The 12,493-nt window shown below is 40.4% G+C and overlaps 1 protein-coding gene across 5 annotated transcripts in view; it reads right to left on the bottom strand.

Moving 5' to 3' along the window:
- Positions 1–12,493, bottom strand: part of LIN54 (lin-54 DREAM MuvB core complex component) — a 40,129-nt gene that overhangs the window by 14,732 nt on the left and 12,904 nt on the right. For 4 of the 5 annotated variants that reach the window (XM_005485334.4, XM_074540846.1, XM_014265793.3 and 1 more), the window contains 3 exons: positions 9,079–9,812; positions 3,397–3,517; positions 697–842 (listed from right to left, as the gene is read on the bottom strand). In XM_005485334.4, coding sequence (XP_005485391.1) covers positions 697–842; positions 3,397–3,517; positions 9,079–9,777 — 966 coding nt within the window. In that variant the 5' untranslated portion in view covers positions 9,778–9,812. The remainder of the gene's footprint in view (positions 1–696; positions 843–3,396; positions 3,518–9,078; positions 9,813–12,493) is intronic. The other variant, XM_005485336.4, reaches the window with a different exon arrangement.

Raw genomic sequence — 12,493 nt, 5'->3', positions numbered from 1 at the left:
TAACTCCATCTGTATAACATTACAACACTAAAGCATAGCCAAACGAAAATAATTCTTTATTCTTAATTTGCTTTTTATTCATATTTCAGTTTGCCTGCACTGTGTATTTTGTCCCTCTCTCTCCCTTTCTTCAGCAATATTCCTCTTCTCAAGACAATTATCAAATCTGAAACACAAGTGTCACCTTGACCTGTGCCAATCTCCAGCTCTGTGCAAGGACCACTGCAAACTTCATTTACTTCACAAATGATCAGGGAAGACTAAATTGCCTGTGCAGTAGCAGGAATGGTTAATAAGTGCTGACCTATTAATATTATTGAGGTCTCCTCTTGAACAGCCTGTTGATGTTTTTTATGAAGGCATTAAAAATAGTCTGAGTGCTTGGCTAAGAGGGAACAGCTGCTCTCAGAATCAATGCTTAGGGAATGGCAAGAACTGGCAGGAATGGGAAACTATGCAGTAATGCATATCTGCTTAAAACCACAGTAAGGGAGCCAGTTGAAAAAAATCTAAATTAGGGCATTACCACAGAGCATTGTGATGCAAAATGGAGACTCTGGAGATATTTTATGGACTCTGGAGACATGTTTATTATGTCTGGAGAGAAAATAAACAGTTTGTAGCATAGACACAGAGAGCTCCATTCAGACCACTGTGCAGGAGGGATAGAAGGCTGCAGCCAGAACAGGTCCTTACCTTGTTGGGGGATTTGAGTGGTGAGATAGCTATTTTATTCGGTGTCTGTTGTGTTGTTGTACTCAAAGATGATCCAATGACTCCACTCTCAGAGATGGTTATTGTCTTTGGTGGTGTCCCTGGAGCAGACTGTGAAAAAACCCTACCTATAAACAATGAAGATACCATCAGCTCCAGTTATCCCTGGTCACAGTCACTTTTAAAGCAAAGTTTTCCCTGCCATTTTATCCCTACTTCTGAGAGTGTATGACCTGACAGGAAGGACACTGGCACTCTTTAATTTAGATTTAGCAACAAAGAAGAAAACAATTGCTGCTATTACAAACAAAAAGACAGTTTGCTCAGGCTTAAAAAAAGAGCCAAAATGGACATTGAGCTTTCTGTGCCATTCAGCTGACAATTGTTGACAGCCAGGACAGCATCCTGAGGAGCAGAGCTCTCCAGTACACCTGCACCACACAGACCCCAGCCAGCTGGCAGCTTCCTGGGAAACCCTGGGCTGCTGCCAATGCCCAGAGAAACTGAGCATTGGTGGGGGACTACTTCCTTTGCAACCTCAGCCATCAAACACCAGCTGGGTTACAGCGACCAAGAAAAAGAGGTTTGGTCTGTCTACAATCAGCTCTCAGGTTTTTGGGTTTTTTCTCTGTTGATGGTTGCCTCTTTCATTGCCTAACAGTTTTTAGTCACACTACCATCCATGTTTTCATGTGTGTGTCATACTCTCTTTTTACAATGCCAAAGAAGATTAAACATCAAAAACAGAAGCTCCACATCATGACATCAGTTTCAGGAATATTGCAAACTCCCAGAATGGAAAACAGATTTTTTTTCCGTACTTTCTAAGTTTCTTTCCAAAGAATGCTTGACCACTGAGCTTTTCTCTGCTCCACTTTGGTTCAGACTCATTTCTGTCATAGCTTCTGTCACTCATTCTCTTGTCTCACAATTAAAGTCAACTGGAACTAACAAGAAAAAGCACTATCCTCATGGCAAGCTGATTTCCTCTGCAGTCTGTGTGCTCTAAAATAATCACTTTTGTGCAGTCTAATTAACAGCACAGAGAGTTGCCAGCAGCTGCTAAAGCCACATGCAACCTAAAGAATGTCAGTCTGTGGGGAAATAAAAACATCTAGAGGTTTCAATCCTTTGAGCTATTTCCTTGATGACAGCTTTCCCTTTCTGACTACATCTCCTTCTTAGCATCAGCTTCCGAAGAGAATCTGGTTTCTTATACTAGCAAGTCTTTCCAGATTACAACTTCCATCTCAGCTTGCAGGAATTTCCAGGCAATTAAAAATATTTATCAGATTCATGAAAACATGTTTAAAAAAAATCAAAACACAAACACAAATGTTACACCTTCTCTAGTGATGCCAGCCTCTCAAAGCTGGCAAACTGTGCTGGCTGTTTGGAATGGCAAGGGAAAAACTAATATTAAAGATTTCCCTCTCAATTAATGAAGCAACTTTACCTCCCAGTGATAGTTTTAGTGATGGCTCAGGCACAGGTGATTTTTCAAAATACTGACTTAAAAACTGCAAGTCATTTTTCATGTTTTTGGGTTGGGCTGTTTGTTTGGATTGTTTTTTAAACACACAAACAACTTAATTCAAGTATTTATAAGCATAGCAATCTTCTTACAGGTCTATATATTTGGTAGGGAATTTGAGAAATTTGGGGAGTGGGATGGGGAATTCCTCTTTCACCTGAAACACGTCAGGCTGCAGGCAGCCTGCCAACTCAAGAAAAAGATTATGTCCCAGCTCTGTGCCATTCGCTGGCATCTATCAGTGTTCTGAATACAGGAGATAGTTGCATCCTTCTTAAAACCAGCTCAAGTCCCAGTGCTGTAAAGACTTAACAAATTTGTTCAAATACCTGGGAGAGATTTTAGGCCTACTTAGACTGATAAATCTGTAAGCAGTTAGACATCCTTCAAAGCTCTAATGATGAACCCAGCTTCCTACTTTTATCTTTTTCAGAAAAATTAGATGCCTAAGATGTTTAGCAACAGATACACTGCCATTATAAACAAGGTATTACACTGTGGTTTTTTCTTAACTTTTGTTGGTGCTTTTGCTGTTGTTCTGTGGTCAGTTGGGCTTTTATTTTTTATAAGGATATATACAGTTGTTTTCCAAAGGGAAAGACCATTTGTTATTTGCCCTAATTACTTTCCTAGACACTTCTGCCATGGTTATTTTTGAAGTAGGTGAGCAAGATAACAAAAACAACACAGCTTTATTCACTTTCTTCATTCAAACATTTTTTTCTATTACTTGCATGTATTACATTTAAGTCCAACTATAAGCAGATTAAAGTAATACAAAAGCATGTGTCTCCCTTTCCCTCTGTGTATTTATAAAATGTTTCTGAAAATACTTTCTGTTCATCAAGTCATCTTTTCTGTGGCTCGGAGGTATTTTCCTTCTCCTCCCCAAAATCCATGAAGTAAAAGTACCTTGCAGTAAAAGCAACTCTGCAATTACCAAGATCATTCTAAATGAGTATAAAGGTACCAACAGGTGCATTTATCTTCTTTGACCAAAAAAGTTTTCTGATTTTTTTTTTTCAATTGCTTGAGGCACTTTGACAGAAACTACAGTAAAAGTGTTGAGACAGAAGAATTTCTACAATTACCATTTTTTGAAAAGCCTTTAAAAAATGGCAAAGCAAAACAAGTCAAAGTAGTACAACCTGCAATGACTGGTGACACTTGAGTGGTCTGCCCTGTAACAGCTTTGCTATTGATTGGTTTTGCAAATATCAGCTTGGTGATCACCGGGCCAGAAGTTGGGGTTCGAGTCTTCTTCGCAATCTAAAAGATGGAGGAAAAAAGATCTAAAGTAACTTGAGCATTTTGGATCTAAATTATTGTATTGTTAAGTACATTAAAAAATAAAAAGGGCAATACTTGCACACATAATTAGAAGAATAACTGTGTATCTTGCATTTCACCTCCACTTCTCCTTATGGAAAGAACTAGGAGATTATCCTTGACGCATCAGATTGCCAGCTACCAAAGTAGGATAGCCAAATCCCTCTCAGCTTTTTCAGAAGATAGCTCTCTGTGCAAATATCTCATCTTCAAGATGCTGAAATTATTTCTTACGTATGGTTGGTCTACATAAAAATGTCAAAATTAAATGCACAACTCTCAGTATTCGAAGCTTTAAATGAAGTCACTTCCTTTTCAGCCCACCAGGACAAAACTTGTCCCCAGTGATTTAAATATGACCACTACTGCTCTGAAACATCTCTTGACCATTTTGACATAGCAGCACACTTGTTTTGCAAATGGGGAAAATGCTTTCTGCAACAGTTTCCCAAAAGTACGTGGATCATCAGTGCCTAAAAGTTTTGAGTACTCACTAGCCAAAAACAAATCAGTTGGCTACCTCCAGGTAAATGGGGATCTATTTTCATACTGCAATCCAGTCTCCTGAAATGCAGCTGGACTAAGAACATGTACAGCAATTCAATGACAGATCACTTCAGCTTGAAATCTTCATAAGCAGGAGTATATAGTCTGAAAGGTTTTAAAGAAGATTTTTCTCCCCTTCCACACTGAGAGAAGTTAACTACCAGTTGCATTTATTCCAACAGTTTTTATACATTGGCACCCAGCTAGTGAATAGCTCAATTTACAGGCTGACTTTTTCCAAAGACTTTTAACCTGCTGGCTGCAGGGGCTGCCTGTGGATGTGGCCTGAGTCAATGTGAGGAAGGCTGTGTGCTCTCATTTACTGAAGCCCTTACAAGCTGCCCACCCCATAGGTGAGACACATCCTGCCTCTCCTACACCACATCCCATAGGCACCAGCCTTCAACTCCAGCAATACCAGAGGCACCACATGAACATCCATGTGGGGAGCCACCTTTCTTACTCAAGCTAAATCAGAAATCTGCCTGATGTGATCAGAAATCTCTGATGATACAGAGCTGACAGCTATTTTCGACAGCCTGAGACAGTTACAAATGCTCAAATGAAGCAACTGAGTAGGCTGGAAGTTATGGTTTCCTCCACAAAACCCTATCTATAGAATTTGTTGTCTGAAAACACCTTTTTTCCAACCCCACAAGGCAAAAACATTCAAAGTATTCAGGAGCACATAACAAATTCCTCAGCTGCTCCACAAAAGGCACACGTGAGGCTGCCCCAGCTCCCAGCAGCACAGTCATGGCACAGCCAGGGAAGCTGCAGCTCCCTCTGCTGTGGCCCTGGAGCCCTCCAGGCTGCTGTGGAAAGCCAAGGGCACCTCTGTGTGCCCGAGCTACACCTGGCCAGGGAAGCCAGCAAGGAGCAGCTCTGACACCAGGCACCACCAGAGAATGGATCTCAGTTAAAGGACACCATGTGCTGCTCCACAGTTACACTACAAGTGCTCCTCAGAGGAAAGCTCCATCTCAGAACAAATATGCTGCTCCTCAGGCACAGGAGGTGCTTTATGAGGGATATACAATTATCAAGGCTTTAAAATGAAACAGAGGAGAAACAAACCTGTTCTTTTTGGAAATACATTAACTAAAACTGTTAAACATAAGTTGTTTGAAGAAGGAAATTTCATTTGTAGCCCTGCTCACAAATTTAACTCAAAGCCATTTTTAAATTTCAAGGATTCAATTACTTTTGCACATACACAGCTGATAGATGAGCAGGCATTTTATCCGTAATTTTTTTTCTCAGCTTGGACACGCTTTAATTTCTGTTCAATTCTACACCTTTCATCTTCTTGATTTGAGATTTCTATTTTAAATTAATCTTACCTTGCCATAAGGTATTACTGCAACTCAATTGCTATTGCTTTTTCTCTGAAGTGGGAGCTAAGTCTGGCTCAGAACATGATGAGCACTCAGCAGGAACAGCCAGCTCTGGATAACAGCAGTTGTTTCCCAGTAACAGTCAATAAATGTGCTTAAATGACTTACATGAATGTGTGTAAAATACTACTGATCATTAACACAAAATATTTCAGCAAAAACCTTAAAAATCCTAAAATAACAGGTCAACACAAGTAGCCCTGCTTCCCTCAAACTTGACTCGCAGTATCCTCCTCAAATAAATTTTCCCCTGCGTTTTAGGTGAACTGTTTGTCTACAAAGAGGGAGGTCTAATAAACAAGTGAATCCCCTCAAGGCTTAGGAAACAGCAAGACAAATGTGGTTGGTTATAAATGAAGAACAGCACTCCTGGCCCTACCTGCTGCCAAGCAAGCATTTCTGAGGTTTATGGCACTGGATAACCCCAGCTACCAGGGAGAAGCCTCTTGGCACCACTGGGAAACTCACTGCCCATTTCAGTAAAGACTGGAGAAGCCAGAGGAAATAATCAAGAATGCCCTTTGATACTTCAGAATGGACAAGTTTTCTGGAGCACTCTGCCATTGCCTGTACTGATCACAAGGAGCTTGGCATTATCCCCCTGCCTATGTAAGCTAAGCATGCCCTCTGCAAGTTCCTTTGAGTTAGACTGCAAACATATTCCCTGGAGCAACAAGCTCTTCTGTAGCAATGTTATTATATTTAGGAGCACACACCAGCCTTCCCTCCCCTACAGAAGTCAAGAGATTTCCCTGCAGGCAACTTGACTTCAAGGGTCAAGTTCTGTCTTCCTCAACACTCTTCACTAAAGGTGAACTAGCAAGTTCATATGGCTGGACTTTGTTTTCAGACTCTGTTCTATTCATACAGGCACACTCCTACCTCACATTTACTGCTGGATATCCAGCCAGCTACCACAAAGGAGCTAATACACTATAAATCCACTTCCTGGATGACCTGCTGGGACCCTGTCCATGTACCCACTCTGTGTCATTTATATTGACATAGCATGAAAAATCAGGGACTCTAGAAATAGAAAAGAACATCTTAACTTCAGAGATGAAGAAACTGAGCTAGGAATGGGAGTTTGGGGTTAGGGAGTGCACAAGGTCCCTTTTCAATGATGAAATAAAGCCACCAGGATGGCTTAGCAGCTGCCTTGCCATGGTAGCAACAACTCTATGGACACTGTTAAAACCAGAGCTAGTTACCACACAAAACAAGCACAAGGCAGACTTAACAGCAGCCATGGTGATATGGCTGGACATCGGGCTCAGAGTCATGGCAAGGCCAAACTCCTGCTTCATAAACCTGGACTAAAGCAGCAGTGCAGCAGGCACAACACCACTCTTAAGGCTGTAGGCAGGCAGGAGCCACAGGCTGAAAGGAGATGTACTTGCCCAGCAGTTTTTTTCCACACATTTGTGGCACCAATTTCAGCTAAATCAGGACAAGCTGCTAGAAGGACAGTAATTAACCTCTGGGTATAGATGAGGCCAAAGGCCCTGCCACAATTAAGACCTCACAGTCTCATGCATCCAGAACTGTAAGCAGAGGAGTCAAATTCCAAGAAACGTTTTGCTGAATTCTACCAATTATGCCTCAGTTGCTGAGACTTCAACTATCACAATTAGATTACAAGATCAGATTAGATGTCAAGGCAATTGAGTTTCTCTAATGATATACAAAGCCTTTATGGTAGTGACCATAAGAACTGATAAGAGCTCTTTGTCATCTAACCTGTACCAGTTCATTCTCAGCACCAAGTCAAAGCCCTCCATCTGAAACAGCTGATTCACAAGAGATAAATTACAGGAGACCCACGGGGAGTCAGGGAGGCATTCACAGCCTCCTTTTCCACTCACTGAAGGTGTAAGGGGCTCGTTCAGGGTGATGGGCAAAGAATCACTTTGTTTTCTAAGATAGGGACTTGAGGTGTGGGTTACCTCCCCTGTCATTCAGGGTAGAGCAGAGCCAGAATCTCTCACCCAGCCTTATATGTCACTCTGATACTTCAGAAATTTTCTGCAAGGAAAATAGCACTTCTGTCTATGAGGTGCTAATGCAATCATTTCCCCTGCAATAATGGGTGCTAACCTTGTCTTCTTGTTTTTCATTTCTACTTCCTCCTCTCCTTGTGGGAAAAAAAGGAATGTCAAGTGCTAACAATTCAATCTGTTTTGCAAAGGGAACCAATGGCTTAACAAAAAGAAACCACAACAAAACAAATTTACCCAAACTGCAATTAACTAGATTTAAAAACAGATGCAAGTCCATTAGTAAGAGCGTCTGCTAAGGAATGTGTGGAATTCCCAATGGCAAATTGAAGGAGTCAATGGCAAAGCCACTGATTTCAGTCACTGACAGCACAAATCATCTCATGCAAGGAAAAACCATATCACAGCTAAGTTGTTCTCCCCAGTTTCCTGTACCTGTCACTTGGCAGTGAATAATGAAGCTGAATAACAGGAACTGATCTGCTCTTAAAGGTTCCTATGATGACTGAAGTGCAGAGATTTTCTTGAAAACCATAGTGACAATCATTTATGTTTCAAATGGCCATTATTAAATATGTTTCCAGGTATGATGTAGCAACAAAAAAGAAGAAAGTAGAAATTGGTAAAGGAATCATCTGCAACTTTAAAGAAAATATTCAGAATTTATCTTATTCACCTGCCATGAAATACTAATCAAGGAACATTTGGCTAATAAAATTCTTTAAACTTTGTCATTTTTATATGCAGCTGATTATTTTTAATAGCATATGTAAGAGTTTAATTTCTCATTTTATTTAGACAGTAAAATAAATATTTTTCCATCATACCCTGAATTGAGTTCTACTTGTTCTTCACTTTAAGAAGTCTTATTTTTTATTATTTCTGCCTCACTGCAGAAAGGAAGAAGGAAGTCACTCACATTTAGTTCTGCCACATAACAGATGAGAATCAGACCCTTTGGGTCATAACCCAAGTCTTTTCAACACATTTTCAGATCCAAGCAGATTCTCTGTGGTTTCAAATATCTCAAGATCCATGCCAGAGATTGGGAACAAAACCTTGAATGTTCAGCTTTAGATAACTAGATTTGAGGCAGACAAGATACACCCTTCTGTTCTTTTTCAGATGCTAGAAGTTTTTTTTTCAGAGAATTTATTTAAACAAACTGAATGTAATAGGCAGAAGCTACTCTTCCATAAAGGAGTGTATACTTTGAATAAACAACAACAGGCATATAAAGTTGAATTCAGTCTTCCTGAAAGTATGTAGAATTTATTTTATAAAATGAAAATAATGAGGAGATTATCTTCAATCTACTGAATACTTCACTTTGTCTGAGGCAAACCCTAAGTTTATAGACAGTAGCTAGAGGCAAACAGCATAAAATGGCAAACGCATTCCACAGATGAAAGCATGGGCTAAGAGCAGCATTGTATTTTTTAAATACAAAGAATAAATGCAAAGGTTGAAAGCAACAGTGTGTCAATCAGTGCAGGAAACAGACAACAATTGCAGCAACAGAACTGGTTTGAAGACGTTTCACCAGCATAATTTATTTTACCTGTACTGTTTTTACTTGCTGGGACTGCAAGACAGAGGGCTGGGCCGCAGTGTTTATCAGCTGACTCCCCTGCGTCAAAGCTGAGACACCCACAACAGGTTTCACTTCCGACCGACCTCCAATGACAACTTTGATCTGCTGGCCTTGTACCTTGGAGTCTCCAGCCTGGGCTTGGGACACGGCCTTCTGCGACTGCGGGAGCTGGCTGTGGGGTAATGCTAAGACAATGGGCTGGCCAGACTTGCCCAAAGTTGTTACAATCAGCTTTTGCCCGTCCGGTTTAATACTCTGACTGCCTATTTTAATATCAGTGGCCTTGTTCAGAATAATCTGATTAGCTGAGATAGTGACAGGGGTCTGAGCACCAAGTTTATGGAGGCCACCCGGAAAGGCAGGCTTTACAGCTGCATTCACATCAGGGCTCGGGGTTGTGGTGGTGGTCAGTGCTGCATCTCCCGAGTGGCTGCTGGGCACAGGAGCCGATTCCGTGGTGACTGTGGCTGTGGTGGTGGCTGAGGAGTCGCTGGTGGTGCTTATGTTCACTATTTCTTCCAGTTCTGTTTCCATGGGAATGGACTCTCCCCCCATGGGCGACGACACGATAACAGCCTCGATGCTGTCGTCCTCCACCAGAGTTATGCCGGTGTCCATGATTTCCTCAGGGAGCAAGCTGTTCACTTCTGCTGAAACCACCTCCATTTTAGTAGCTGTGGCAGTGATGGCCGGAGCAGGTACTGCAATATTTTAAAAAGTTATTGGCTTCCAGAAAACAAATCTTTTCAAAGTTTTATGAATAATATTATCAAAGAAGAAAATGTAGTCCATTTTTTTCATACTGAAAGTATTGTGCATGCACAGGAGGGTTATCATGGGAAAAAAACCCTGTCATCAAAATGTGACACACCAAGCTGAATTTAGTCTCTGTAATAACTTATATCAAACCTTTACAATCTCATTCACTGAAGTAAAATAAAGGCATTACCAGTCTACTCTTCACACTCCAGTACACAAAGAAGCAGTGTTTCCCCTCTGAAAATATGGGCACAGACACTTAAAGTATAAAGCAAGAGTTAAACAGCTTTAAAAAAATCTAATAGATGATGATGTTTTTTTGTACATGCCAACATTGATTACCAGGTTACGTTGCTCAAGAGACTTGTTATCCATACCAGATGTAACATTCTTGTCAAATTTTCATTTTGGAAATCTCAGAAAAACAAATGACTGTTTAGTGATGGACTTAAACAACCCCAAAAGGTCAATCAACAGCCACCTATCACAGGATCAAGCTAAAGCCCTGCCACTCACAAGATGAAGAGATAATCCCTTGATGCTGGCTATGAAAAGAAGAGCTCAGTAATTTTTTTACTTCAATACTCACCAGAAAATATAACACACAAATTCATTATTAATTTGAAAGGTGTTCTAAACACAAACACTCTATGAAAATAGAAGGAATTTTATAAGAGCACCCAAATTATATATTAAACAAACCCCTGCAGTGAGATTCAAAGCTAGAGTCACTTCCACATGAGAAACCTTATGGACATTGCTGGAAATGGCCACACTGGACCATTCCCCATAAACTGTATCAGTGTCAAGAGTCTGAGAACAGATCAGCTCCATAAGGCATTTTCTGCACTTGCTGACCCCAGGGGCACACTTGGGCCCTGGGTGAGCACACCCTGTGGGTCTGCCTACATGCTCCTGAGTACTAATTATAAGCTCAAGGGGACAAAATCCTTGCAAATTCTGTTTCCTACTTGCTAGGAAAAGCAGAGCTGAATTTTAATACTAATTCATGAGGAAGCATGCCAGTGAAAACACTGACCAAATGCGGGGGTGACATTATTTCCTCTGGAGTTGTTGTGGAGTTTTGTAGAGCAACTAACTACAGAACATCAAGAAGCCTGAGCTCAAGAAGCTCAAGAAGCCTGAGCTCTGGAAGAACTGCACTGACCCTCAAACTCACGGCTCCCTTATTGGCAGGCATTTAAAGATACAAAGTTGTCTGATGTCACTGCCAGAAATACCTCCTGTGGAAAGCATTTGTCCCCCAGTAACGCCGGCATAGGGATGCCAGCCCTGGTAAGCAGCCCTAGACAAAACAGCCAGCTCTGAGGGACACATCAGTAATAGTATCATATTGCTGCCTAAAGTCAAATAGGTTAACTGCACAGATGATTACTCAAAAGTAGACTGTTTTTGAAGACAGCATATGTTAAGGTCACTAGGTCTTTTTCTGAGCTGTGTCACTTGACTGTCACCTCAGCAACTTGCAAAGGCTTGCGGCTCAGATATTAAAACTTCAAACTATTTCAGATGCACAAAAAAATAAAGCTCAAACCAAAGCATCGTCCTGTTCTATACTGATATGCACATAGGGCTTGAATCCAGAAGTTAAGACTCCTAGTGTCAAGCACAATCCATGTAATGATTGCCCCCAAGTTTGAAAAGGAGAGAATTATCTAAATTAGACAGTGGGGAAACCACCTCACTCTGTAATTATAAATAGTTTTAAATAATTTGCTTTTGGTTTCCATTTGTACATGTTTTTCCCAAGAAGAATGGCCTTTCTTAGCATCTTTTAACAGTATGATCATAAAATACTTAAATATATCCAAGTAGTTTTATAGTTCATCAGTTATTTGCATTCTTTATCCTTACCATTTGGTTATGTTACAAAGTGATAAGTGCTTATTAAACACCTATATCTAGCAGAAAGCATATTTATATTAAAATACACAGAGTCAGGCTTTTAAACAGCATTTTGAGTCCAAATTAACTACTGCAAGTCAGAATGCAGAAGAAAAAGAAATATATCACATCTAGTCTGGAATCAGAAACTGAAAAGTGAAAAGAAAAACATTACTCATAATTACTGTATGAACAACTCATGGCAATCATATAGGAAGATTTTGCAGTTATCAGGTAATTTTAAACTTAGCTTCCATTATTGTATTCAGGCTAGTGCACTCAACAACAGCAAAGAAGAACCATAACACAACCCACTGACTCCATTTCTTCACTGCAGGTTGGACATGACTGAAATAGATACGTGAAAGGCAACAATGAAAATTTCATCCTGGCTATACCAGAGGCTGCTGTCAAAGGCAACTTCAGCATCCCTGCAGATTTTTACTTCTTGATGTCTAGCCAGGATTTCTCAACAGTTCAGCTGTTTATTTTTTACTAATGCTTTTATACAGTTGCCCTTTTTCCAGCTCCTCTACTAAAGTGATTACCAGCAGTAAAAATGTGCCAACCTCTTTTAAGATCCTAACAGCCTTGAGATTGTCAAGAAAGGGTAGCAAATAGTTTTAACTATTTAAACCCTTAAAAGTTTCCTTCACTTCAGCAGCTATGTTTTGAGTACCGAATAATGCACAAGCTCTGACTACAACCCCTTGAAAAG

Source organism: Zonotrichia albicollis, chromosome 5 (assembly GCF_047830755.1).
Source record: "Zonotrichia albicollis isolate bZonAlb1 chromosome 5, bZonAlb1.hap1, whole genome shotgun sequence".
Lineage (NCBI taxonomy): Eukaryota > Metazoa > Chordata > Aves > Passeriformes > Passerellidae > Zonotrichia > Zonotrichia albicollis.
Note: the sequence above shows the minus strand (reverse complement) of the source record. Positions and strands in the feature narration are given on the sequence as shown.